This window comes from Hippopotamus amphibius, chromosome 16, assembly GCF_030028045.1.
Source record: "Hippopotamus amphibius kiboko isolate mHipAmp2 chromosome 16, mHipAmp2.hap2, whole genome shotgun sequence".
Taxonomy (NCBI): Eukaryota; Metazoa; Chordata; class Mammalia; order Artiodactyla; family Hippopotamidae; genus Hippopotamus; species Hippopotamus amphibius.
The window spans coordinates 59,542,640-59,569,441 of NC_080201.1; the positions used below are offsets into that span (position 1 = coordinate 59,542,640).

The 26,802-nt window shown below is 49.4% G+C and overlaps 2 protein-coding genes across 4 annotated transcripts; both read left to right on the forward strand.

The window, feature by feature from the left end:
• The first annotated feature begins 6,307 nt into the window (after positions 1-6,307).
• LOC130839135 (kallikrein-7-like) lies at positions 6,308-9,715 on the forward strand. Of its 3 annotated transcripts, none has more exons than XM_057713030.1 (5): positions 6,308-6,448; positions 6,929-7,065; positions 7,299-7,540; positions 7,764-7,900; positions 9,560-9,715. In XM_057713030.1, the coding sequence occupies exons 1-5, from the start codon at positions 6,356-6,358 to the stop codon at positions 9,713-9,715; spliced, it is 765 nt and encodes a 254-aa protein (XP_057569013.1). In that variant the 5' UTR covers positions 6,308-6,355. The 3 variants fall into 3 exon arrangements, with proteins under 3 accessions (XP_057569013.1, XP_057569014.1, XP_057569012.1); XM_057713031.1 differs by having other exon boundaries at positions 6,308-6,438; positions 6,922-7,065; XM_057713029.1 differs by having other exon boundaries at positions 6,308-6,428; positions 6,906-7,065.
• A 7,927-nt stretch (positions 9,716-17,642) lies between these two features.
• Positions 17,643-25,351, forward strand: KLK6 (kallikrein related peptidase 6). Its single transcript, XM_057713032.1, has 6 exons — positions 17,643-17,785; positions 18,195-18,242; positions 18,722-18,878; positions 22,415-22,662; positions 23,838-23,974; positions 24,767-25,351. Exons 2-6 carry the CDS (start codon positions 18,203-18,205, stop codon positions 24,917-24,919), a joined length of 735 nt encoding a protein of 244 aa, XP_057569015.1. The 5' UTR covers positions 17,643-17,785; positions 18,195-18,202; the 3' UTR covers positions 24,920-25,351.
• Positions 25,352-26,802: the final 1,451 nt, after the last annotated feature.

Here is a 26,802-nt window from a genome sequence, read left to right on the forward strand (position 1 = left end):
GCCTTGAGAAGTAGAATTTTCTGTCCTTCACTTTAGAGAGGGGCAAAGTGGGGCTCAGAAAAATGAAGTCACTTACCTGAGATCACAAGGAGGCAACTAGGGTTGGTCAAACCTGAGTTGGTCTGACCTGTGAGGCCAAGTTCTTCTTTCACCCCCTGTGGCTGAATGGCTCAGGGATCGAAGAAGGACTGGCTCTAAAGTTGGCTGATCTGTGGATGACAGTGGTTTGCAAACTAGTATTTCTTTAAGTACCTTGTATGATCCCTCATTTGGGCTGGGTGCTTAAAAAGCACCAAATGAACACCAGACACACTTCCTCTCCTTGTAAAGACCAGTATTTAGCAATAAAGTCAGTTAAATAATCAAGAACACAGAAAGACAGATTTGTGAAGCACAGCAGAAGAGACATTCTGGTGATTTAGGAGTGAACAGCAGGGCTGCAGAGCAGCATCGCTGCTTCCCTCTTTTTAACAGTATTCTGGGACTTCCCTGATGGCACAATGGTTAAGAATCCACCTGCCAATGCAGGAGACGTCAGTTCAGTCCTTGGTCTGGGAAGACCCCACATGCCTTGGACCAACTAAGGCCAATGCGCCGCAGCTATTGAGCCGGCACTATAGAGCCGGAGAGCTGCAACTATTGAGCCCACATACCGCAACCACCGAAGCTTGCACACCTAGAGCTCGTGCTCCACAAGAAGAGGAGCCACGGCACTGAGAAGCCCATGCACCACAACAAAGAGTAGCCCCTGCTTGCTCCAACTACAGAGAAAGCCTGTGCTCAGCCATGAAGACCCAATGAGGACAAAACAAAAACAAACAAAACAAACAAACAAAAAACCAGTATGCTGAGCAGACAAGGGGCCAAAGAGGGAATCGAGGGATGAAGATTTGGACAATAGATGACAGATTGGAAGTCTTGCCAAAATTCCTCTCTTGGGGAAGCCAGGAGGGAAAGATACAGATTGCTGACTCACAGAGCTGTGAGGTCAAGTGGCCTGGCATCTGCCCCTACTTCATTTTGGAGCCCAAGTCAAGAGGGTTGACAACCCTCATGGCCATGGTCCCATATGGAAGTAGTGGGGTCAGGGGTCTGAATTCTGGGGTCTGATTTGGGATTTATTGAGAGTAAGTGTCTCAGAAGTTTTGGGGACTTCGCTTGAACTCAGTCCATGTGGGACGAACACTAGTATGGTGATAATGGGTGAACTTTATTTTCATGTGTGTGTGAAACGCAGGGTCAAGGTGGTGGATGGAGTTGGGAAAGTGAAGATGGGGTGAGGGAAAGAGTTTGGCATGGAGCTGGCATGGGATTTCACATAGAAATTGAGCTGGAGATGAGAGTGGGGCCGGGACTGGAGTCAGAGGGTTAGGACTGGTGTGACTGGGGAAGGGCTCACGGGGAGGATTTCCGTGTGGGCTTCCCAGGATGTGACAGGGATGGAGACTATAGTCTGCGTTGTGGGTGGGGTCAGGTTTGGGACAGAGGCTATGGTGACACTCAGTGTTTGGGTCAAGGTTGAGTTTGGGCTGTGGTTAGGGATCCAGGGTTTGAGTCAAGAGTCAGGGTCCGTGTTGGTGGATGTGTGGTTCCCAGCCTGACTGATATTTGGAGGCAGGGACTTAGGAACTAGATTCCAAGTCGAGGTAAAAGTTTGAAATTGGTCAAAGATACAGCAGAATTTGAGGATTAGGTTTGGGTACTAGTTGAGGTTTCAAAATAAGTCTCGGGTTTGCATCAGGATTGGTGTTGAGGACTTCCCTGGTGCTGCAGTGGTTAAGAATCCACCTGCCAAAGTAGGCGACATGGGTTTGAGCCCTGGTCCTGGACGATCCCACCTGCCACGGATCAACTAAGCCCTCGAGCCACAACTACTGAGCCTGAGTGCTGCAACTACTTAAGCCCGAAGTCTAGACCCCATGTTACACAACAAGAGAAGCCACTGAAATGAGAAGCACGTGCACCACAATGAAGAGTAGCCCCCACTCTCTGCATCTAGAGAAAGCCAGAGTGTAGCAATGAAGACCCAACCCAGCCCAATAAATAAATACATTAAAAAAGTAAAAGATGCTGTTTAGCCTTTAGTAAGTGCGTCTTCTACGATCAGATACCAAGCTGGGTCAGAATTCAACGTGAAACCTATGTGTTACCTTTTTATTTTTTAATTTTTTTAAGCTTTATTGGACTATAATTGCTTTACACTATTGTGTCAGTTTCTGCTGTACATCAAAGTGAAAGAGCCACACGTATACATATATCCCCATATCCCCTCCCTCTTGAGCCTCCCTCTCACCCTCCCTATCCCACGGCTTTAAGTCTTCACAAAGCATCAAGCTGGTCTCCCTGTGCTCGGTATTACCTTCTCACTAGCCATGCACCCCTAACATTGATAAAAGATACGGTCCAATGATAGAAATTTAAAAAGGTATGTGTTACCTTTTATCATTGGACTGTATCCTTTACCAGTGCTGGGGGGGATGAGAAGGTAGACTGCCATCTTCTAATATGCTTATCTATTCTGTTTCCTAGACAACATTGTTTAGTTTTGGAATATGTGTCAGGTGATATTCAGGCTTATAATACAGAAATTGTATTATTAAAAAAAAGAAAGACGGGTGTTGAGAAGTGTGTCAAAGTAAGGACTGGAGTTAGAATTATGCCTGGAGTCCCTGGATTCTCTCTTCAGCCCCCTGCCTCCTCAGCATTCTGTTGAAAAGAATGAGGTCTTTTTCACTCTCTCATAAGCACCCGATCGCATCCGACAGTGTCTTCTCAATGAATGGTACCACCATCCACCAGGAAGCGACCTTGACGCCTTAACATGTGTCTCCCTCAACACAACAACACAACTTCCATCCAATCCATCACCAAGGCCTGTTGATTCTCCTAAGTGCATCCTGAATCCATCCACTTATCACCATCTCTGCCTCCCAAATGGCCTTATGCAAGTCATCACCAACTCTCATCTAAACAATAACAAGAGTCCTCATGTCTCCACGTCCCCTTCAAATCCACCCTTCATATAGCACCCAGAGAGAGATTTTGAAATACAGATCTTGTTATGTCACCCCATCTCCCTGCTTGACCACCTGTGGTGTGTTGTCTTGGTGCACCAGCCATTTCTCTCCCTAGTTGCAGGAAAGCTGCCACAGTTCCAGAATTGACATCCAGAAGGGGAACCATCTAGAAGAAAGAAAAGAGAATTCTTCCAGGGTCCCCTTTTGGAAATAAGAGAGCCTTTCGGAGTGGTCATCCCCTCATTCCTCATTGGCCAGGACTGCATCCCATGCTCATTGCTAAAGCAATCCCTGGCAGGAAGAATATGGCCCTGCTGCTTGGGGCAGTAAAGCTTACAATCATGATGAGGATGAAAGATTATCCAAACAAAATCGGGGTTCTCATGGAAAGGCAGAAGGAATGAATGTGTGAGTTGGCAACAAAAATGTCTGTTATGGGCCAAATGATGGGACCAAAATAGAGTTGGGTTAGGGGTCAGGACTGAGGTACGATTTGGGCTCAGGGCAGAGGAACAAATCACATTTGGGGTCTGATTTAGAAGTTGGGGTCAATTCCATTTTTAGGATCTTACCTTCAAATTCAATGGTTCCCCTCTTACTAAGGTAAATGCCAAAGTCCTACACTGATCTTCAAGGCCCTAGGTCATCCTAGTCCTGTTCTCTCTGACCTGATTACCTGCCCTTGTCCCCCTGCTCATTCAGCTCCAGTCAAAAGGGCCCCCCTGCTAGAACATTCTGAGCATGCCCCTTGCCTAACTTACTGCCATTTGCTCTGCTGAGAACTCACTAAGCAGTTACATGTATCCATCCACCATCTCCTTTAAGATTTTGTTCAAATGTCATCTCCATGTGGAATCTTCCTTATATTATAACCCCAGTGGTCCCTGAGAGTGGAGGAAACCAACAACTCCCTATCCCTCTTCCCTGTGTTTTGTTTTGTTTTTTTAAATCTTATTTATAGAATACAATTAATGATGCTTAGTTTAGAAACAGTGCCCAGATAATTAAGAAGCCAGAAGCAACTCTAACCTAGGGCTCAGCATTTGAATGTACAGAATGACTCAGATAACCCCCATGATGTTCTTTTTTGTTCCCAGGTTCAGCACCTGACAATTCTTTTTTTTTTCCTTTTCAGTGCACATTTCTCTCAGTCTTGTATTTTTTTTAACAACTTTTATTGAGATACAATTGACATACAATAAACTGCATATATTTAAAGTGTACAATTCAATATATTTTTCTTATTAGTAATGTATATATGGCAATCCCAATCTCCCAATTCACCCCCCCAACACCCCGCCCCCACCCCCCACTTTCCCCCATGGTGTCCACGTTTGTTCTCTACATCTGTGTCTCTATTTCTGCCTTGCAAACCAGTTGATTTGTACCATTTTTCTGTATTCTGCATATATGTGTTAATATACGATATTTGTTTTTCTCTTTCTGACTCACTTCACTCTGTAGGACAGTCTCTAGGTCCACCCATGTCTCTACAAACGCCCCAATTTCGTTCTGTTTTACAGCTGAGTAATAGTCCACTGTATATATGTATCACATCTTCTTTATCCATTGATCTGTTGATGGTCAGTCTTGTATTTTCAATGCAGAGCTTTTGCTTTAAACAGCACAAACTGGAACAAAGCAAGTAGATATGCCCGAAAAGATTGGATGTGAGAAATAATCATGGGTGATTGCTTGGTTTTCCTTGAAAATATACTGAGAATAGAGTTCTACTTGCTGTTCATTATTAGTCGCAAGGTGACTCTGAAATAAATACAGGTTGTTACTTTCTCATATGCCCTGGTGATGGAGCAAAGAAGTTTTTTGACCCTCGGATGCATAATAGTAAGTTGCAGGCACATAGGAGTGATACAATGTTTGTTAAATGCTTGTTAAATGGCTGAATGGTGGCATTGATTTAAGTACCCTCTTCCCTGCTTTTATTTTTCTCTGTCATACTTACCAACATCTAACAAACTATATATTATATATACTGATTTTTGTATTCACAGTGTCCACTCACTAGAACAAGAGCCTGTATGAAGGAATTTTTGTTTGCTTTGTTGACCACAGTATCCCCAGGAACCAGAATAATTTCTGGCACAGCATAGATGCTCAGTAAGTATTTCTCAAATGAACAAAACTAGCAAAGATGAATGTACAAGGAAGTCCAACCCAGCATTATTATAATTAAAAGCATGCAAACATACTCCAGTTTGAAACAGATTACATAAATCATGGTACAACTAGAGTATGGAATAGTATGCAACCCTTAAAAAGGAAGGAGACCATTTAAATATACAAACAGTAAAAATTGTTCAAGCTAACTTTAGAGTAAACAGAAAAGGTTATATTAGATAATGTTTAGTTCAGACATTTTTTCTATAAATACATAACATGTATAGAAATCTATGTATAACATGAGAACATAAACTATATTGATAACATTAAGCATTTATCGGGATGGAGTTAGGGAAAGCATTTTCTTTATAATTCCTACCGGATATTAGGGTTGGGAATGGGTTCAGGTTCAAAGACATGGCTGGCCTCCAGCCTGAACACATTCTCACAAGCTGCTCAGAATTAGGCTATAGGGTCTAGGTCATCCCTGAGAGGGCATGAGGGCGAGACAATGGCCCCAGAGGAGGACCCCAGCCAGAGCCCGTGTCCTGAGCTCCGCGGCTCCTTGAATCCTGCTCCTGCCCCTCCGAGCCAGAGCCCCCGGCCCCTCCCTCGGCAGCAGCACCAGGGAGGGTGGGGCCAGGATGTGCGGGGGCGGGAGCGTGGAGAGAGGAGCGTGCGGACAAGTATTTTAGCTGCCTCTGGGGTTCGAGATATCAGAAACACAGGAAGGGGTGTCCCAGAGCCGTCTCCACCTGCACCCCAGGGCTCTGAGGGCAGGGATGGGGGGCGGGGGGGGGGAGCTGACTTGGTATAAGACGGCCACCCTGTGTAGGTCAGGAGACACTTGGCTCCCAACCGAGTCTGGAGCCCAGGTCAGATCAGAACCTCTGGAGGTGAGAAGGGGCCTCATTTAGGGTGGGGGGATGAGGCTGGCTGGTCAGTGGTCTCCTGTTCCTGAGGGGAGGGGGCCGTGGGAAGCCAGGTTCTGACAGATGAGGGGCTAGGGGTCTGGAATTTTTGGTCTCTTAGAGAAAAAGGAACTAGGGATTCAGACTTACGGATGGGGAGGAATGGGAGCCCAGATTCCTGGGTCCCAAGGGAAAGGGAGTCTGGGGGCCTGGACTCCTGCTTCCTGAACTCTTTGTCCTTCTTTGCCCCAGCAGAAGAGACCCTTCCTCTGCCCGGCAGCCCCTGAGAGACTCAGAGAGGCCCCCATGGCAGGCTTCCTTCTCCCACCCCCGCTGATCCTACTGCTGTCCGCAGCCCTGGGATCTGCTGCACAGGAAGGTGAGGACCAGTCAGGGAGGGCTGCCCTGTCCTCTGAACCTCCCATCATCCCCACGGACCCTCTCAGGGGCCCCTGTCTCGAAGGGGTCCCTGAGTCAGGAGCTCCCCCTGCTCCAGCAGCTTCCTCCCTCAGAAGACAAGACTCTTCTGCCTCCTGCCTCCTTTCTTCCTGATCCCTTCTGCTTCCTGGGGTCTCTGTGCCCCCCAGGCCCTGTCTTCTGTACTCAGGGTCTCTCCCATTAGCTTCCGTGGTCACCCTGAGACCAGATGCTCCTCCTGGGTTTCTGAGTGGGCTGCCTTTGTCTCTCTCCTTCTCCTGTTTTCTCTGCCCTGTTCTCCATTTGTGCCTCTGCATTTCTCCCTGTCTCTCTGTCTGTCTGTCTGTCTGTCTCCATCTCTGTCTCCACATCCCTCAGCTGCTGACTCAGCCTTCCTCTGAGGCTTGCTACCCAGGTTTTTCTCCATGTCTGTCTCCAGACCAGGTTAATAAGAGGGGGAAGAGGATTATTAATGGATTCCCATGTCCAAGAGGCTCCCGGCCGTGGCAGGTGGCCCTGCTCAAGGGTAATCAGCTCCACTGTGGAGGCGTGCTGGTCACCGAGCAGTGGGTGCTCACGGCTGCCCACTGCAGGCTGAGGTATGTGGGCAGACGGCCCTCTGAGCACTTCCAGCTCTCCCTCTGGTTTCTGTCCCCTCTCTCCGGGTCTCTGTCCTTCTCTCTCTGAGTCTTTGCCCACCCACCACCACCCCCAATCTCTGGGTCTCTGTCCACCCCCATTCCCTGCCCGGGGTCTCTGTTCTTCTCTCTCTGGGTCCTTGTCCCACTCTCTCACTCACAGCGTCTCTCTGAATGTTGCTCCCTTCTCCCAGTGCGTACAACGTGCACATGGGCAGTGAACAGCTGGGAAGAGGCCGGAAGATCAGGGCCACAAAGTCATTCCGCCGCCCCGGCTACTCCAAACAGACCTATGATAATGACTTTATGCTGGTGAAGCTAAATAGCCGGGCCAGGCTGTCACCCAGTGTGAAGAAAGTCAACCTGCCTTCCCCCTGTGAACCCCCTGGGACCGAAAGTACTGTTTCTGGCTGGGACACCACTACCAGCCCTGAAGGTGAGGCTGCCTCAGTGACCCAGGAGCCCTAGACCCTGAACCCCTCCTCCCTCAGACCCAGGGGACCAGGAGTCAGACCCCTTTTCATGATCCTCATGTTGAGCCCCCGGCCCCCTCCTCCTTCAGGGTCTAGGATCCTGGACCCCCACCCTCTCCCCAACAGGACCCTCGGTCCACAGTCCCAGACCTCTGACTGACAAGCCCTCCCACCCTCATCTTGCAGCGACCTATCCAAAGGAGCTCATGTGCAGAACTGTCACCCTCATCTCCTCTGAAGACTGCAGGAAGGTTTACGGGGACGCGCTGGGAAATTCCATGCTGTGTGCTGGGAACCCCGATCCCACCACGAATGCCTGCAGCGTGAGACCTCCTTCCTCCCCTGCCCTGGGTCCTTGGCTGTGTCATCTCAGCACAGACTCCCACCTTCCCCCTCCACCCAGCATCTTTGCACCTGACCTTGGCACTGAGCCTTCCCTCATCACCCTCACCCCACCTCAAGCCCAGATTTCCTAGCTCCCTCTGCCCCATTCTCTGCTCAGGTCAAGAGTGGGAGCTCAGTGGGGGCTGGTGTGGCCCTGAGGATGTGGCAGAAAGATGAATGGGGGGGGCTGGGGCTGGGGCGTAGGGGGCCAGGACTAGGGGAAGGCAAGGGAACCCCTGTCTTCAAACCCAAACTTTAAAGGGGGAGGGGAGTGCCCCAAAACTCAGTGATCAAGATAAATCACATTCTAATGCAATATTTTTAAAAACTCATGCAAAAGTCCATGATGAGCAAAATGTCAGAATTTTCAATAAAGAGCCATCAGTCTCACTGCATTTCCCACTTACCTCTGACTTCAATAAGCCCTGTCCTGACCCTTTATGTAAAATTGGGATACCGTGTTCATCATGGACTTTTTCATATTCAATTGACTTTTAAGGTATTGCATTAAAATACTATTTATTGCAATTACTGAGACTGTGTGGCCAAAGTTCGTGTCTCACTCACCTCCCTTGGGTGCTGGTCCTGGGCAAAGAACTCTCTCCCCTCCTCCTGGTGACCCCTCCCTGTCTCGGAACATTGTCTTCCCACGTCTCTCTTCACACCCAACTTCAATCCATTCTTCCTGTCTGTGTTGCCACCCCCACCCCCGGCCCCACTGACTGTCTGCTTCTGCGACTCTTTTTATTTGCCTACATCTCTGCCCCTTTCTCCAGCCCCTACATTGCTGTTTCTCTGTCCTTCTCCTCCTCCTCCACCTTTCTTCTCACCATCCTCTGCTCTACCTCTCTTCTGCTTCTCTGTGACTCTTTCCCTTTCCTTGTCCCTCATCTCATAGCCTCACTCCCTGTGCTCTCACCTGCACCCTGAGCTGTCAGGGATGGTGGGACAGTGTATGTTAGGGATGGGGTGATGGGACAGGAGTGTGTGTCCTGGAGAATGGGGCATCCTTCTTGTCCCCTAGTGAGGGCCAGCTTCATGAGTGTGGAAGTTGTACAGTGACACAGGGTCCCACACTCGGGCGAGTCCCAACGCTTGGTTTAACGCACTGTTTTTGCTGACTTGAAATTCTTAATGCTTTTTGAGCGAGGGAGCCGGTATTTTCATTTTGCACTGGGCCTTGTGAATAATGCCATGGGTTTGGCCGCTGGTTTCCAGGACCCTCCTGTCCGCCTTTCATGAACATGTATCCATTCCCTGGAGATACTACTTCTTCTCCCAGGGGCTTGGGTCTGAGTCCTTACAGATGGGGAAGAAATTGTGGCTCTGATCCCTGGAAGCCCCGCCCCTTCCCTGTGATTGGTCCCATTGGCCGAGGCTCAAGCCAATGTCGACATGGAACGTGGTTTGTCTTCTCCAAGATGGTCCCAATTCCTGCTCTTCTATTGGTCCCCAGAGACAATGAGTCTCTCCCCATTGGATGTGGTGGAAGTCCAGGGTCTGGGAAGTCAGAGACTGGCAACTGTGGAGTTGTATGAAACTGAGTGCGGAGGGGGCCTCACACTGAAGCTGAGGCTAATTTGCTTTATCCCCTCCAGGGTGACACAGGGAGGCCCCTGGTGTGCAGAGGTAATTTGCAAGGCCTGGTGTCCTGGGGAAGTTTCCCTTGCAGCCAAAGGAACCACCCAGGTGTCTATACCCAAGTCTGCAAGTACATCAATTGGAATAATGACACCATGAGAAAGCATCGCTAATCTCTCCATACTCCCATCTCTCGATCCCTATGCCCTGAACAGGAAATTCAAAGAAATAAGGACATCAGTGATGTACAGTCATACTTGACTGTACCTTTCCTCAGAGACCTAGCAAAACCTCAACAATATGCCATGTTTGTAAGCCAATCAAGTCAGCAAGGACCTAAATCCAAAACAAGAAACACAAAAACCTCCCTGCTGGTAAACAGGTAGTGAGACCAGCACTCTCGGCCACTGAAACTGTAAATTCATACAATTTTAATGGAGATTGATTTGGCAGTGTGACTCAAAGGACCCTTGTTCTCCACATTTGACCCAGTAATTCTAGTTCTAGGAAGATACTACTAAAAAATAAAAAATCAAAAATGTGGAGCGAGGTTTGAATTTATCACATTATCATAGCAGAGCAGTGGAAACTCTGAATGTATCCAGAACCAGTGGAGTGTTTAAGTAAACAACAGGCTGGCTTGAGACAAGGATATTGTGAAGCTGTTAAGGACAATAATTGTGCAGAATTGTTAGTGTTACACAAGGATGTTTATGCTATGTTATGTCAAATGAAGAAGATGCAGAAATATATGTGCATGTCATCCTCACTATGTGAAATGAGAATATTCACAAAATAAAACCTGAAAGGACATGTACCAAACTGCATATGGTGGTAGTCATGGGGTGCCTGCTTCTTTCCATTTACTTTATTTATTTATTTATTTATTTATTTATTTATTTATTTATTTATTTTTGGGGGGGTACACCAGGTTCAATCAACTGTTTTTATACACATATCCCCATATTCCCTCCCTTCCTTGACGCCCCCCCCCCCCTCCCTGCCCCAGTCCTCTAAGGCATCTTCCATCCTCAAGTTGGACTCCCTTTGTTATACAACAACTTCCCACTGACTCTTTTACAGTTGGTAGTATATATATGTCTGTGCTACTCTCTCGCTTCTTCTCAGTTTCCCCTTCACCCCCCGCCCCCTCCCCTACCTCGAGTTCTCCAGTCCATTCTCTGTATCTGCTTCCTTGTTCTTGTCACTGAGTTCATCAGTACCATTTTTAGATTCCGTATATGTGAGTTAGCATACAATATTTGTCCTTCTCTTTCTGACTTACTTCACTCTGTATGACAGATTGTAGTTCTATCCACCTCATTACATATAGCTCCATCTCATCCCTTTTTATAGCTGAGTAATATTCCATTGTATATATATGCCACATCTTCTGTATCCATTCATTTGTTGCTGGGCATTTAGGTTGCTTCCATGTCCTGGCTATTGTAAAGAGTGCTGCAATAAACATTATGGTACAAGTTTCTTTTGGGATTATGGTTTTCTTTGGTTATATGCCCAGGAGTGGGATGACTGGATCATATGGTAGTTCTATTTGTAGTTTTTTAAGGAACCTCCAAATTGTTTTCCATAGTGGCTGTACCAACTTACAGTCCCACCAACAGTGCAGGAGAGTTCCCTTTTCTCCACACCCTCTCCAACATTTGTGGTTTCCAGACTTTGTGATGATGGCCATTCTGATTGGTGTGAGGTGATACCTCATTGTGGCTTTGACTTGCATTTCTCTGATGATGAGTGATGTTGAGCATCTTTTCATGTGTTTGTTGGCCATCTGTATGTCTTCTTTGGAGAAATGTCTATTTAGGTCTTCTGCCCATTTGTGGATTGGGTTATTTGCTTTTTTGGTATGAAGCTGCATGAGCTGCTTGTATATTTTGGAGGTTAATCCTTTGTCCATTGTTTCATAGGCAATTATTTTTTCCCATTCTGAGGGTTGCCTTTTAGTCTTGTTTATGGTTTCTTTTGCTGTGCAAAAGCTTTTAAGTTTCATGAGGTCCCATTCGTTTATTCTTGATTTTATTTCCATGATTCTAGGAGGTGGGTCAAAAAGGATGTTGCTTTGATGGATGTCATAGAGTATTCTGCCTATGTTTTCCTCTAGGAGTTTTATAGTGTCTGGCCTTACGTGTAGGTCTTTAATCCATTTGGAGTTTATTTTTGTGTATGGTGTTAGGAAGTGTTCTAATTTCATTCTTTTACATGTTGCTGTCCAATTTTCCCAGCACCACTTATTGAAGAGGCTGTCTTTTTTCCATTGTATACTCGTGCCTCCTTTGTCAAAGATAAGGTGCCCATATGTGTTTGGGCTTACTTCTGAGTTCTCTATTCTATTCCATTGATCTTCCTTTCTATTTTTGTGCCAGTACCATACTGTCTTGATCACTATGGCCTTGTAGTATAGTTTGAAGTCAGGAAGCCTGATTCCACCAACTCCATTTTTCCTTCTCAAGATTGCTTTGGCTATTCGGGGTCTTTTGCGTTTCCATACAAATCGTAAGATTTTCCATTTACTTTTCTGTGGGTGTGCACTTCTATAACCTGAAAAACAAAGGTGGAAAAGCTCTGGAGATGTAAGGTGGAGGAGAGGAGGCCCCTAAGAGAGGGAGACAGGAAAGAGAAATGTATCTGATTTTTGGTCCCTTGCCCTGCTTCTCTACCCAGTGGTATATTTTTCTTCATTTTCTGGGTCTCAGTTTTCCTTACCTGTCAAATGGAGAAGAGAGAGAGGGAAAGGGAAGGTAGAGAGAGGGAAAGGGAGGCAGGAGAGAAAATGCCTGCTTCATCAGGGTGGAAAGGGTTGTGAATGTGTGTCTGGGCATTTCACAGGTGATAGACTAGGAGAGAGGGAGAGGGTTTGGGGGACGCATAGGGCTGGCAGGAAGACAGGACACCTGTGTCCCACAAGGGCTTGCCAACAGTGAGCACCCAGCTTCCGGGGTGCCAGGAGAAGCTGGGGTTGGAAACCCAGGTAGGTGGGCTCCTGTGCTCAAGGAGACAGGGAAGGGCCCTCAGAAAGGGAGGAGGGAGTCCTGGTGACTCAGCCTGGCCACACCCCTGCTCCTGCCATCCAAGTGTCCCTGGGCAGTCACACCTCAGAAGCTGTTGGCAGAGGGATCTTCTGGAGCCCAGACTCACCCCTCCTGCCTGTCTTTCCAGTTTCTCCCCTAGAATTCCCTCCCAGTCCACATTCTCCTCTTGTTGAAGCTCCACCAACTTCCCCTCTCTTCTAGCTTCCCACTCTTCTTCATATTGCAGAAATCCTGCAGCCACCACAGAATTTCTTCACTTCCTCTCTTGTTACTGTGTACAGGACACTAAGCCCGCTCCTCCCTCAGACCTGAGGTCAGACACCCAACCTCCTCCCGCCTTTGGATCTTGTCACATTTAAGGAATGTCAAGTGTATTTGTGGACTTCCCTGGCAATCCAATGGTTAACTTCGCCTTCCAATGCAGGGGGTGTGAGTTCGATCCCTTGTCGGGGAGCTAAGATTCTACATGGCTTGTGGCCAAAAAACAAAAATATAAAACAGAAGCAATATTCTAACAAATTCAATAAAGACTTTAAAAATGGTCCACATCAAGAAAAAAAAAATCTTTTTAAAAAACAAAGGCATATGTGGCCACCACCCTGATGAAGCTCCATCAACTTCCCCTCTCTCCAGCAATCCACCCCAAATCCATATTCACTCTAAAAATTAAAAAAATAAGAAAACATCACAGTTGCACTAGGTCAGCCTAGAGAGAGTTAGCTCTGCCTTTCGGCAGCTCCAGTATACAAGTCTGCAGGTAGATTGGTTTGCAACGACTTGAGAGCATACTCTCGTTGAATTTTTAAAAAAAAGCTTCCTTTTTTTTAGGCAGATGGTAAAGTGTAGTAAAGACACTGACTCTAGAACCTGGGCTTTTTGGGTGCCAATCCCAGTTTTGGCAGCTGCAAGCTATTTGCCTTTGAGCACCTCACTTCCCCACCCTTGTTCCTTCATCCTTGAAATGAGAGAAATAGCACCTGTTTCTCAGGGTTGTTATGAAGATTAAAAAAGTGTAATATTCAGAGAGTGCTAGAACACTGTCTGGCACAGAATAAGCCTGCAATGAGTGTTAGGTTTCTTTCTTTCTTTTTTTTTTTTCTTTTTTGGTTTGTTTTGGGGTTTTTTTGGCCACACCACATGGTGTGTGGGATCTTAGTTCCCCGACCAGGGCTCGAACCCACACCCCCTGCATTGGAAGCATGGTGTCCTAACCACTGGACCATTGAGGAAGTCCCCGAGTGTTGGTTTTCATGGTTTGTGACTTCTGGCTCTTTTTCCTGCTTACACTTTCATAAAGTTTTCTTGTGAAACATTTTCTTTATTGAAGACTTTTGCAGAGCATGTCACGTTGGAGAAAAACATCCCATAAATAAGCACGCATGCCACATGGGGATGGCAAACCCATGAAGGCCACTGGCAAATGCCTACAGTCAGGGACTTCACTCGCTCTCTTAGAGGTTCTTTCACTCCCCTGTCCACCACCTCCCTCCTTTCCCGCAGGGCTCTCAGCAACTCCTCCCAAATCCACCCACCCCAGATTGTAGTCTGGTGGATCCAGAGGGAGCCCCAAGAGATGGGCCATGTCCACCGCCGTGTTGGAAGTTGAGTTCCAATTCAGGCTCCAGCGTTTCCTGGGTGTTTGAGGTTGAGCAATTCAGTTCCCTTCTCTGAGGCTCAGTTTTCTTTTCTGTCAAACAGGAGCGTGCGTAAAGGAGTCATTTAGTCATTTGGTCAACATTTCCTAAGGCTTCCTCCGGGCCGAGTCCCGTGCTGGTGCTTGGGACACAGGGCTGAGTCAGAACCAGGGCCTGCCCTCAAGGAGCTCGTGGTTCCGTGGGAGACATGGATGTGGGTCCAGAAGGTCACCATCCAGGGTGACACGAAGGAGGCACCTGCTGTGGGGACTTCGAGGAGAGTGACTAACCCACCTGCAGGTGGACGGAAGTTGGGTGGTGTTCAGGGACGTCTTCCTGAAGGAGGTGATGTCTAAGCAAAGACTGGAAGGACTAGCTGTTGCCAGGAGAAGGCGGGAAGAGCATTTTGGGAGGCAAGAATAGCATAGGCGAAGGCCTAGAGGTTAGAAGACATGCAATGGTTCAGGAAAGCGTCAAGTGATCTCCATGGCTGGAGCGCGAGGAGACAAGTGGGCAGAGCTGCACCGAGCAATGTGGCAGCCACTTGCCTTGGTGGCTCGTGACTCGTGAAAGGTGGCACGTTCCCACTGAGGTGTGCTGTGAGCGTAAAAGACACGTCGGATTCCAAACACGTATTGTGCCCCAAATAAGAAAGCAAACCACCTCTTTAAAAGTGTATTTTGATTTCACATTGGAATAATATTGTTTTGGATGTATAGGGCTAAAGGAGATATTAAAATGAACTCCTCTTGTTTCTTTTTACTTTTTTTAAAAATAAAATTATTTATTTATTTACTTATTTGCCGCGTTGGGTCTTTGTTGCTGCGGGAAGGCTTTCTCTAGTTGCTGAGAGCGAGGACTATTCTTCGTTGCAGTGTGTGGGCCGCTCATTGTGGTGGCTTCTCTTGTTGTGGAGCACTGGCTCTAGGCACACGGGCTTCAGTAGTTGTGGCACACAGGCTAAATAGTTGTGTCTCGCAGGCTCTAGAGCGCAGGCTCAGTAGTTGTGGCATACAGGCTTAGCTGTTCCGCGACATGTGGGATCTTCCCGGACCAGGGCTCGAATCCTTGTCCCCTGCTTTGGCAGGTGGATTGTTAACCACTGTGCCACTGAGGAAGCCCTCGTTTTACTTTTTTCTAAAAAAAATTGTGGCTACTAGACAATTTAAAAGTGCATGTGTACCTGGCTTTGTATTTCTATTGTCCAGCGCTGCTCTGGATGCTGAAGGATTGGGACTTTGTCCTGGAGATGCTGGGGGACCCAGGCCAGGGCTGTGAGCAGGACAGAAACAGGATCAGCTCTGGACACAGGAAGATGCCTCTGAGGTCAAGTGAAGGATACAGCGAAGGTGAAGAGTTTGGGATAATGGTCCAGGTGGGCGAAGAGCAGGGCTGACCAGGGACCAGGGACATAGGGATGGAGAGAAGGGACCACACAGAGAAAGGAGGCTGTGGGACAAGACTTGGGGATCAATGGGCTGTGAGCGGTCCAACCTGGTATCTGGGAGGATGGTGGGTCCTGGGAAGAAGATGCTGAGTTCAGTGGGTAGGTGAGTGAGAAGGGCCTGGGGGAAGCTGGGGAGAGAGGGGAGCAGCCCCAGAGAGTATATCAAAATCCCAGGAGTGACGGGGGCCAAGCAAAGGTAGTGACAATTAGATTTATGCAAGAATTAAATGTTACCCGTAGTGCCAGGCCGAAGCTGGCTCTGAGGTGGACGTTATTCATATCAGTTATACTTCTTATTCGATGACTTTCCCAAAAGCTTCCATTTTCCATCTCATCCATCCCTGTGATCACCACACCTATTTCCCTCCACAGGGCAGCATGCACCCTTATTCCTCCAGCTCACGCCAGTCTGCCATTTCCCCACACGCACCAGGCCTTTTAACTCCCCACCTCCTCCTGAACAAAAGCCCAAGTTCAAAGGCATCTCTTCAAATCTTCCTGGATCCCCCCATAGCTTCCTGGACCCCCATTTCTCCTCGCACTTTTCCTGCATTCCTGTTCATGTCCATGTCTCTCTGTACATGTTAAATCTCATCAACAAGTCCTGAAATCCTCCTGTGTCCACTGGCTCCCCCGCTTCCCCCCACCCTACGCCATCCCTTCCGCAGGAGCTCACTCCCCTCTGTGCCTATACATGCATCTCCTGGAAATGCAGGGGGCAGCTAGGAGAGGTAAGAAGGGAGATTTAGAGAGTGTCAGCAGAGACTCGGAAAATCAAGGGGAAAGACAGAGATACAGAGAAAAATATGGAGAAAGAGGCAGAGGGGTGGAGAGACACACACAGACTGAGAAAGAAAGAGACAGACACGGAAGCACCCCCAGCACGGCCAGGGAGAGAGCTGGACAGAGAGAGACTTGGAGGAGGGGGACCAGGAGGGTCAAGAGTGCTGATATCCGGGCAGAGGTGGGTGGACAATCAAAGGCCAGCAACAGGACTGTCAGATAGGGACAAAGGGAAGCTATTGATGTAGCTGCCCATCTGCCCGCCTGCCCGGAAGAGAGCTTGAGAAATGGAGCTGACAGGAGCATGGCACTGGGGGCTGGGACAGACAAAGCCCAATTGTTCGAAGGCCCTTTCCCCACCGTGCCTGGGTCTGCACCCCAGCCTGGGGCAGGGGCGGGACCGGCTTGGTGACACATGCTTTCTTGCTGACTGGTTTTGCTCTGTCTTGCGGGGACACGGAGGTTCTCCAGCACCCACAGAGGAACTTACCGGCAGGTGCGTGACTCACCCCAAACCCACTGAACCCGTGTGGCCTGGTTCCCAGTGCCGCAGGGCAGTGAACCCAAGAGTGACAGCCTGCAGGCCCCAGAGCCCTCACAGAGGAGGTGGGAGTCCCAGAGGCCGGGGGCAGGGGGGCTGTGTTCTTGCCTGGGATGCGGGCAGTTCGGATCCTCAGATCATTTCTTGCTCAAGGAACTACAAGTCTAGGTTCTGAGGAGAACAATCTCCTGCCCTTCCTTCCTTTAGATCCAGGTGTGCAGACTCCCAGCTCCTTTCTCCTTGAAGGTCCAGAATTCTCGGCCCCCAGCCCACTCATCCCTCAGACCCAGGAGTCCAGGTCCTCAGTTACCTCCTCCCTCAGACCTGGGAGTCCGGGCCCCCAGCGCACTCAGGGACCTGTGCTCCCCTCCCTGGAAGCCGGGGGCCGGGGTTCAGCAGGAGCAGAGCTGTGGGGGTGGGAGGAATGAGTGTGGGAGGCCCGGCTGAGGAGGGAAAGGGTGGGGCAGCTTCCTGCCTCGGGGACCTGGGGAGGCAGGGGTTAAAAGGAGGCACCAGGAGCATCTGGGGACAGGACCAGCCTCTTCCAGGGAGCTCAGGGAGCTCAGGGTGTCTGTCTGTCAGGCCTTGGGCCCCACAGCGTCTACCTTCTCTGCTTTCTGCCCTCCGTCTCTGACTCCGAGGCGTCCTCTCTGTTTGCAGTGTCTCTTCTCCCCCGGGGCTCCCTGCATTTCAGACTCTCTCCATCTCCTCGTGTCTGTCTGCCTGTGACACGTCCTGTTCCTGCCCCCAACCCAAGAGTCGGGCCCCAGGCAGCCGGCTCCCCGCAGGTAAGATCACAGGGCACCCCAGAACTTACAGGTGTGGGGTTGAGAGACAGACAAGCACAGAGCCAAAGTGAAAAGGAGAAATCCCAAGGAGAGGGAAGACTGTCAGGGGCCCTCCCTTCTCCTGTTACTAAGCAGATAAACTAGAGCCGAGAGTAGAAGCATAATGTGAAATGCACAGTGAACAGCAGGTCCTGGGTCCTCGCTGGCACCTGCCTTCGTGGCACCCTCAGATGGAAGACATGGGTCAGGGGGGACAAGAAATCAGGAGGCTACATGGGAAGGACAGAAATCAAGGGTCAAGGGAACAGGGCAGGCCAGGGAGGAAGGGGAGGACGAGGAGGGAGAAGAGGGAGGGGACCGGGTGATGTCTGAGGCTGGGACTAACGGAGCGTTTGGCTTCCCCTCTCAGGAAAGGCCATGAAGATGCTGACTGTAGCACTGGTTCTGGTCGCGGCAGGTGGGCCAAAGGGGGAGGGGGAGGGGGCGGTTTGGGCATGGGGCGGGGGTTGTTGATGGGGAAGAGATTGGAACTGGGATGGGGATACATGTGGGTACGATAGGTATGGAGGGGGTGGGTTTAAAATGAGGAAGACATCGAGGCTAAGGATGAAGGATGCACATGGGGAAAGGGTAGGAGGTGGTTTTGAAGATGGGGAAGAGTTTGAACAGGAGGCTGGTTTGGGAGATGGGATTAGAGATGGGGAAGTTGGTCGGAGGTGGGTTTAAAGATAAGAAAGCTTAGGGACGGGTTTGGCTTTGAGGATGGGGATTGAGATGAAGAAGAGGTGGGTTTGAGGAAGAGTTTGAGGATGGGGCTGGTTTGCAGGGTGGGGGATGGAGATGATCTTGATGGCTAAGACAGCAACAGGGTTCACCTTGGGGGATGTACTGGACGTCTCCAGATCTCCGCTCTGACTCAGACCCTTCTTCCCTCAGCCCAGGCGGAGGAGCAGAATAAGGTGCTGCACGGTGGACCCTGTGAGCAGACGTCTCACCCCTACCAAGCTGCCCTCTACACCTCAGGCCACTTGCTCTGCGGGGGGGTCCTCATTCATCCGCTGTGGGTCCTCACCGCTGCCCACTGCAAAAAACCGTGAGTCTCCACGCGGTGAATGAGCCGTGGTTGCAATCAGACCCTGAGGGGGTCTTGCAGATGTCACACCTCCCCCGTCCCATCATGAGGCCATGTGATAACCAGGTTCAACTGGCCAGTATTTAACTGAGTACTAAATATGTGCAGGCAGTGTTTGGGGCCCTGGGGATATTGCAGGGAAGAAAACACGCAAAACTGCTGCTTTTATGAACTGACTTTCTAATTAGGGAATGAGATCACACAGGGCCCTGTAGGGAGGGAGGGATTTAAGTCTAAGTGCAGGGGGAAGCCCTGTAGAGGTTTAATCAGAGAAGCAGCATGATCTGATTTACTTATTTAAGAGCCCTCTAGAAAGTGAACTGGGCAAGAGGAAATGAAGGGGTGCATGTGGAAGCTGTTCCCATCGTCCCGTGACCTGAACTGGAGCAGGATGGTGGCCGTGGGGGTGGAGGGAAGTTGAAAACCTCAGGAGGGGTTCTGAGGCTGAATCAGCAGGACTTGGTGGTGTGGAATGGGAGGGAAAGACAACAAGCAGGGCTGACTTCCAGGATGGGACTTGACCAACTGACTGTTTTGCTGTGTCTTTCTCTGAGTCAGGGGAGAGGGAAAGAGGAGCAGTTTGGATATGGGCGGGGGAGCATCAGACATTTTGTTCTGGCCAAGACGAGTCTTAGGGACCTGGCTGATGTTCAAGAAGGATGCCAGGTTGGCCACTGGTGCTCAGGGGAGAGGTCAGAGATGGAGGTAAACATCAAGGTGTCATCCACAAACAGGTGGTATTTAAAGCCACAGGATGGGATGAGATCACCCAAAAAGTAGGCATAAACAGAGGACCATAGAGGGCCCAGGACTAATCCAGGGCACTAATAGCCACTAGTTTGATGAACAACAGGCACCATTTTTTCCAAGCTAAATATGGGCTACATGCCCAGTTAGGCAGTTTCTATACCTTTGCTCGAGTCCCCCACAATTAGGGACTCCTGGCCCCATTTCGCAAATGAGGAAACTGAAGCTCAGAGAAGCAGCAAGTGACAAACTAACAGGTGCCATGTCCCAGGGAGGGCGGGCCGGGGGAAACCCCAACAGGAGTCTCACCTTGCAGGGTCATGGACTCAAGGACCTCCCACTGTGGCCTCCCCCAAGCTCAGGGAAACCTGGCATCCTTCTCACCATCCTCATTCATTCTTTTGGTACCATCGATCAAGAGCACCAACTAAGTGCCAGATTTGAGCTGGGCAGTGGGGATTCAGCAAAGACTGAGAGAGATATTCAGAGTCTCTGCCCTTGGGAACACAGGAGCAGAAAGGCACAGGAAGACAGTTACTGAGTCCTCAAAAAACCATGCAGTTACAAATTACTCTCAGTCCAGTGAAGGCAAAACAACAACAACAAAAACAACAACAACAGGGGTGGCTGCATGAGAGAAAAGAACAGAGGTACCTGATTTAGACGGAAAAGGGTATCAGGAAGGACTTTCTGATGAGATGAAATTCAAGCTGAGGCAAGGAAAATGAGAAAGAGTAGCCAAATGAAGAAAGGGCAGAGCAGGGTAGAGGAAACGCAAGGACAAAAGCCCTGAGGTGGGAACAATCTGAAGAGTTCTAAGAAAAGAAAGTTACTGGGTCACTGAGGGTCAGAGGATAGTGGGATAGGGACTTGGGCTTTATTCTGAGGGTAATGGGGAGCTCTGGGAAGTTTTTGAGCAAGGGAGTAATGCTTTTGGGTTTTGTTTGTTTATTCGTTTTTTGGCTGTGTTGGGTCTTAGTTGAAGCGCACAGGATCTTTCAACGTGGCACGCAGGCTTCTCTCTAGTTGTGGTGTGCAGGTTTTCTCTTCCCTAGTTGTGGTGCACAGGCTCCGGGGCACGTGGGCTCTGTAGTTTGCGGCACACAGGCTCTCTAGTTGAGGCACAAGAGCTCAGTAGTTGTGGCACGCAGGCTTAGTTGCATCACGGCATGTGGGATCTTAGTTCCCCAACCAGGGATCGAACCTGCATCCCCTGCATTGCAAGGCAGATTCTTCACAGCTGGACCACCAGGGAAGTCCTGGGAGTGATGCTTTGATCCATTTCACAAGTGTTTATTGAACACCTATCATATGCCAGACACTGGTCTAGGCACTGAGGAGGATGTATCTGACTAAAACAAAATTCCCATCTTGATATTCCACAGCTGTGCCATCTAATGCAGTAGCCAACAGCCACATAGGCCAATTAAGTTTACATTAGCAGAGACTTCCCAGTTGGTGCAGTGGTTAATAATCCGCCTGCCAATGCAGGGGACACGGGTTCAGTCCCTGGGCCGGGAAGATCCCACATGCCACGGAGCAACCAAACCCATGCACCACAACTATTGAGCTCACGTGCCACAACTACTGAAGCCCATGTGCCCATAGCCCGTGCTCTGCAACAAGAGAAGCCACTGCAACAAAGACTAGCCCCCGCTCACCACAACTAGAGAAAGCCTGCATGCAGCAACAAAGACCCAACACAGCCAATAAATAAATAAATTTATTTTTAAAAAATGAAACGGAATTCCACATCCACTAGCCACATTTCAAGGTCTCAGTAGCTGCCTGTGGCTAGTGGCCACTGTTTCAAACAGTGCAGGTAGAGAACATTTCCATCATTGCAGAAAGCTCTATTGAATTGCAGAGCAATGGCAGAGGGAGAGGCAGTGAAACAAGTAAATATTTAATGATACATGTATAGTATATCAGATGGTGATGTTAAGTTCTCTGGTAGAAAGAAAATCAGGAGAGAGAGCTAGGACTTGCCTGTTGGGGTGGATATTTGCATTTTAATTGCGTCTCCAGGGAAGGCCTCAGTGAGAAGGTGACATTTGAAGGAGGTGAGGGAGAGAGGCATGCGGATATCTGGGAGAAAGAGCTGCTAGCAGAGAGAACAGTCAGTGCAAAGGCCCTGGGGTGAGAGGATGACTATAGTGTTCAAGGAAAGGCAGAGAAGCCAGTGTGGCTGGAGCAGAAGGAGAAAGGGGAGAGTGAGAGATAACTGACAGGTGATGGGGACAATTGCGCAGAACCTTGTGGGGCACAGTGAGAACTTTGGCCTTTATTCTGAGCAAGATGGGAGTCACAGGAGGGTTCTGAGCACAGGAGGGACAAAGCTGACTTATATTGTTAAAATAGCTTTGGCTGCTTTATGGAGGACAGAGTATAGAGGGGCAAAGACAGAAGCCTGGAGTCCAGTGAGGCTGTAGTCCAGGTAAGAGGTTATGGTGGCTCAGACCAAGATGGCAGCAGTGGGGGAGATGAGCAGTGGTCAGATTCTGGATATAATTTGGAGAGACAAAAGGATTTCTGGACAGCTGGGATGTGAGTCAAGAAATAAAGAGTCAAGAATCATCTCTGGGGTTATTCTGGAAGGATGGAGCTGTCATTTACTGAGCGGGGAAGACTGTGAGGGGAGAATATGGTTCATGGTATATCAGGCTACCCCACCTCCCACCATAGCCCCCTCTGGAGTCTCAGCTGCTGCCCAAGGGCTCCAGGTGAGGCCCAGCCCTTCTCTTTCCCAGGAATCTCGAGGTCTTCTTGGGGAAGCACAACCTTCGGCAAAGGGAGAGCTTCCAGGAGGAGAGATCTGTTGTCCGGGCTGTGGTCCACCCTGGCTACAATGCTGCCACCCATGACCAGGACATCATGCTGTTACGTCTATCACATCCAGCCAAATTCTCTGCACACATCCAGCCCCTGTCCCTGGAAAGAGACTGCTCAGCCAACCACACCAGCTGCCACATCCTAGGCTGGGGCAAGATGGCAGATGGTCAGTAGGGGCAGAATGATGCAGGTGACGCATCACCCATGGGTGATGGGTCATGGGGAGGTGGGTTAATGGTGAGAATGGGGTAGTGTATTAGTGAGTGAAAGTTCAATGGGGAGAGAGGGCAAATATGGAAGCTGGACCACTGAGGGAACAGCCAATGGAGAAAGTAGACCAACAGGTGAATGCTATGGAGATGTGGACCATAAGACGAAGCGTCAATAAGGAGGGAGAGTCAGTGTGGACATACTAATCAGGAAGGGGGCCAACTGTCAACAGCAACCAATCATGATGCACGGATGATCAAGAAAGGACAAATGAAGGAAGGACTAATGGAAGAAGAGAGAGCAATAAAGCAGGAGAGCCAGCTGAAGGATGTGAATTGAGAAAGCGAACAGTGTAGAGAAAGCTAATGGGGGAGGGACCAACTGAGAAGAGTCAATGGTCAAGAGGCGACACTAGACAAAGGATTAGAGGAAGAAGCAAGTCCAATAGATCAGCAGGAACCATGGAGGGGGGGCCTGTGAGTGAAGGGCCAAAAAGGAAGGAGAACCAATGGGGGAGGACAAGGCCATTGAGGAAAGAACCAATGAGGGAGTAGACATTTGGATGAAGGGCCAATAGGAAGGGAGAACCAATGGGGAAAGAAGGGACCAGTTAGGAAAGGACCAATAGTCAAGTGGTGATCCATCAGGATGAGCCAATGGGCAAGAAGCGTCCAATGAAGGAGGAAGGGGATATAACAGAGGAGGGACGAATAGAGGAAGAGAGTCTAGAGGTCAGCTGGAACTACAGAGGAAGGTGGGACAAATGCAAGGGAGACAAGCGGAGGCAGGACCTAAGAGAAAGGAAAAAGCAGTAGGAAATAAGGACTGGTAGAGAAGGGGTAATTAATGAGGAAGACAGGCCAATGGGAGGGAAGATTGATGGAAAAAGGGACCAATCAGGAGTCAAGCAATGGAAGTGGGTTTTGAGAAGGAGCCACATATATTCCAATAAAGAGCTTAAAAAAATAAAGTAAATAAATAGAAAAAAAGAAAGAAAGAAAATAAGCAACAAATAGGAATATGGGAATCAGTGGGAAATAGGGACCAACAGGGGAGGGAGGATTTATAGGTGTTGGAGGACCAATGGGAAGGGCGGGTTGTGAAGTGATCCTGGCCCATCTCGCTTTGCAGGTGATTTCCCTAACACCATCCAGTGTGCATACATCCACCTGGTGTCCCATGAGGAGTGTGATCGTGCCTACCCTGGCCAGATCACCCGAAACATGGTGTGTGCCGGGGATGAGAAGCATGGCAAGGATTCCTGCCAGGTGAGGATGCCAGGACCCACCAGTTACATAACCACAGGACGAAGATGGGCAGGAAGAAACAGGCACACAGACCAAACTAGAACTTTACAGAGACAGGCTGGGTGAGAATCAGAGGCACAGAAAGGGAGAGAGACTCAATTTGATACACAGAGACACAATCAGGGACAAGCAGAGATAAAAAGCAGAGACAGGAGTTGCAGAGACAAAGCTGGAGATGAAGAGATCAAGAACCAGAGAGACACAGTAAGGAGGCAGAAGGTCCCAGGAGACTGTCCCTCCTCCAAAAGGATCCCCACAAGTTCTGCTTGGAAATAGCCAAGCTGTGCAAAAGGGGGCCCCTAGCTGGGGAGAGAAGGGGCCCCATCCTCACTCCCAAATACCTTTAACTTGGGTTTCTGCCACCATCATCCATTGGATCTCTCCTTCTGATGCCAAAACTGACCACTGTGCATTGAAGGATGTGCAGAGACCAGCCAAGAGGTAGAGAGTCAAAGACAGAGAAAAGTGATACACAGTGAGTTGGGTGCAAAGAAAGGGCAGGCAGATGAGTCCCGCTTCTCAGACCATCCATCATCTCTTTGGAGATCTCTGTGTTTCTGAGTCTCCCTCAGTCTCTTTCTATTTCCCTGACTGTGACTTTGTGACTGTCTGTCCCTTTCTTTCTCTGTATGTGTCTTTCTCTCCATTTCTGAGTGTCTTTCCCCCTCTCTGCATGTCTCTGTGTCTCCTTCTGTCTGTCTTTCTTTCTCTGTATCTGACTCTGTATCTGACTCTCTCCCTCTTTACCCACAGGGCGATTCCGGGGGTCCACTAGTGTGTGGCGACCATCTCCGAGGCCTTGTGTCATGGGGTAACATCCCCTGCGGATCCAAGGAGAAGCCGGGTGTCTACACCGACGTCTGCAGATATGGCCACTGGATCCAAAAAACCATTCAGGCTAACTGATCTTGACATGTGACCTCCACCTCTTGACCTTCCCTGCACCGGCTCAGACCCACCACTTAATGCTTAATAAAAGAGGTGACATCACAGCACAGATCCTCCCTGATTTTACCCCAGCCCCATCCTTGCATCATTAGGGGTGATGGGGACACAGGCTAAGGTCTTACCCCTGCCACTAAGAGAATACAGGAAAATCCTTTCCAAGCATCCTCCTTGATTATTCCATGGGCTCGATTTCTTCCTACAGAGAAGTGGTCCCAAGTCTGGCCAAACCTGAGTTGGTGTCCCAGCTCCCCCACTTGCTAGCCGTGTACCCTCGGGAACTGCGTTCCTTCATTGTGCAGATTTTCTCATCTCTAAAATAAGGGTAATAGTTGTATATTCCTCATAAGGTGGTGGTTCTGTAGTTGGGGAGACTCAAGGTTGTAAACATGTGAAACACGTTCAGTGATGCCTGGCACACCCGTGTGAACAATAGAGAGTGAATTTTATTATTAGTGGTACTTTTTGCTTTTATGCCACCTCTGCCTCTCTGAAGCCCAGATAGCCTTAGGTCCCTTTTACAGCCCAACTTGATTTTCCTCCTCCCTGGGAGGACGTCCTTGACTCCTCCACCTTGTTCTAGCACTGAGGGGTGGCTTTCTCCACTAAACTCCTCCTGTAGTAGCAAAAGCAGGGTGAGGAGAGGGCTGGGAGGCCACTGTCTGCGAGTAAGAGTGATGGGAGATAAGATGAGAGAAGAGAGCAGAGACCAGATCCCAAAGGACCTCAGACTCCAGGTTGAAAGGCTAGGGCTTCTCCTGAGGGCAGTGGAGAGCCGTGGAAGGGATGTGAGCAGGAGCAGCTCTGAGGCCATGGGCAGGATGGACCAGAAGGGAGATACCAGAGGCCGGGGAGGAGCAGAAGTGATGGGGCAAGGAGAGAAGATGAGGGCTGAGCCAGGGCTGGGGCTGGGAGGGCTGGAGAAGGGTAGCTGTATACGAGTTCGCCAAATGAAGAAGTTTGATTGCGTGGCATTCCCAGGATGCTAGTGACCTGTAGGAGACATTAGCATCTGGTGTGAGTGAGATGCTGGGGGTGTGAGAACATCTGGTGTGTTCCGGAGATGGCAAATCATCCAGGATGGTGGGGGCTGGGGTTTGAGGTCAGAGAAGTGGGTGGCGTGGCTGGGAAAGTCGGTCGCTGGAAGATGGTGTCGGGCCCTGAGAGCCAGGCGGAAGAACTTGACCTTGATCCTGAGAGTTTTGAAAAAAGGAAAAACAGGGTCAAATGTGGATATTTGAATGATCTCATTGCAGGCCATTTGAGGGTAGAGAGATGGCAGGGAGGTGGATAGACTGGAGGCCCTCCCCAAAATGAAGGGAGCAGACAGGCAGAACTAGGTGAGGACCCAGGCTTCTACATGCTTGCTGGGGTTCTTCCACCTGCGTGCACAGTGCGTGATCCCACACGGATGCACACACCCCTATCCTCAAGGCTCTAAAACCGCCCATTCAACAGGTGCTGCATTACAGACGTGAACAAGACAGCTCAGTTTTTGCCCTCAAGGAATGTGAGCTCCTCAAAAGCAGCATTTCCAGGTAGCTTTGTCTATTTTTGTTCACAGACAGATCTGAGTCTGGCACAAGTAGGTGCTCAGTAAATAGGTGTTGAATGAGTCTTTGGCTCATATTGTAACGGAGACAGAGACTTAGAGACACAGTTAGAGACAGATGCAGAGAGTTGAGGGCAGATGGAAAAACAGCCAGGATGGATAAAAGAACAGAAGAGCTAGCCCTGGATGGCCCAGGACCAGGGAGGGAGGAGGCAACTTTTGGGTTCCCCACCCAGTGCCCCATTTTCCAAGAGACCGGTAGCCACCCACCCCCTATCCTGCCTCTTGGCCT

What these genes read in the sequence shown, in the direction of transcription:
- LOC130839135 (XM_057713029.1), top strand. Translation starts at nt 6,356, where the DNA reads ATGGCAGGCTTCCTTCTCCCACCCCCGCTGATCCTACTGCTGTCCGCA. An exon ending in GCTGCCCACTGCAGGCTGAG is followed by an intron (nt 7,066 to 7,298) that starts GTATGTGGGCAG and finishes CCCTTCTCCCAG; the next exon opens with TGCGTACAACGTGCACATGG. An exon ending in CCACCACGAATGCCTGCAGC is followed by an intron (nt 7,901 to 9,559) that starts GTGAGACCTCCT and finishes TATCCCCTCCAG; the next exon opens with GGTGACACAGGGAGGCCCCT.
- KLK6 (XM_057713032.1), top strand. Translation starts at nt 18,203, where the DNA reads ATGAAGATGCTGACTGTAGCACTGGTTCTGGTCGCGGCAG. An exon ending in GCTGCCCACTGCAAAAAACC is followed by an intron (nt 18,879 to 22,414) that starts GTGAGTCTCCAC and finishes TCTCTTTCCCAG; the next exon opens with GAATCTCGAGGTCTTCTTGG. An exon ending in ATGGCAAGGATTCCTGCCAG is followed by an intron (nt 23,975 to 24,766) that starts GTGAGGATGCCA and finishes CTTTACCCACAG; the next exon opens with GGCGATTCCGGGGGTCCACT.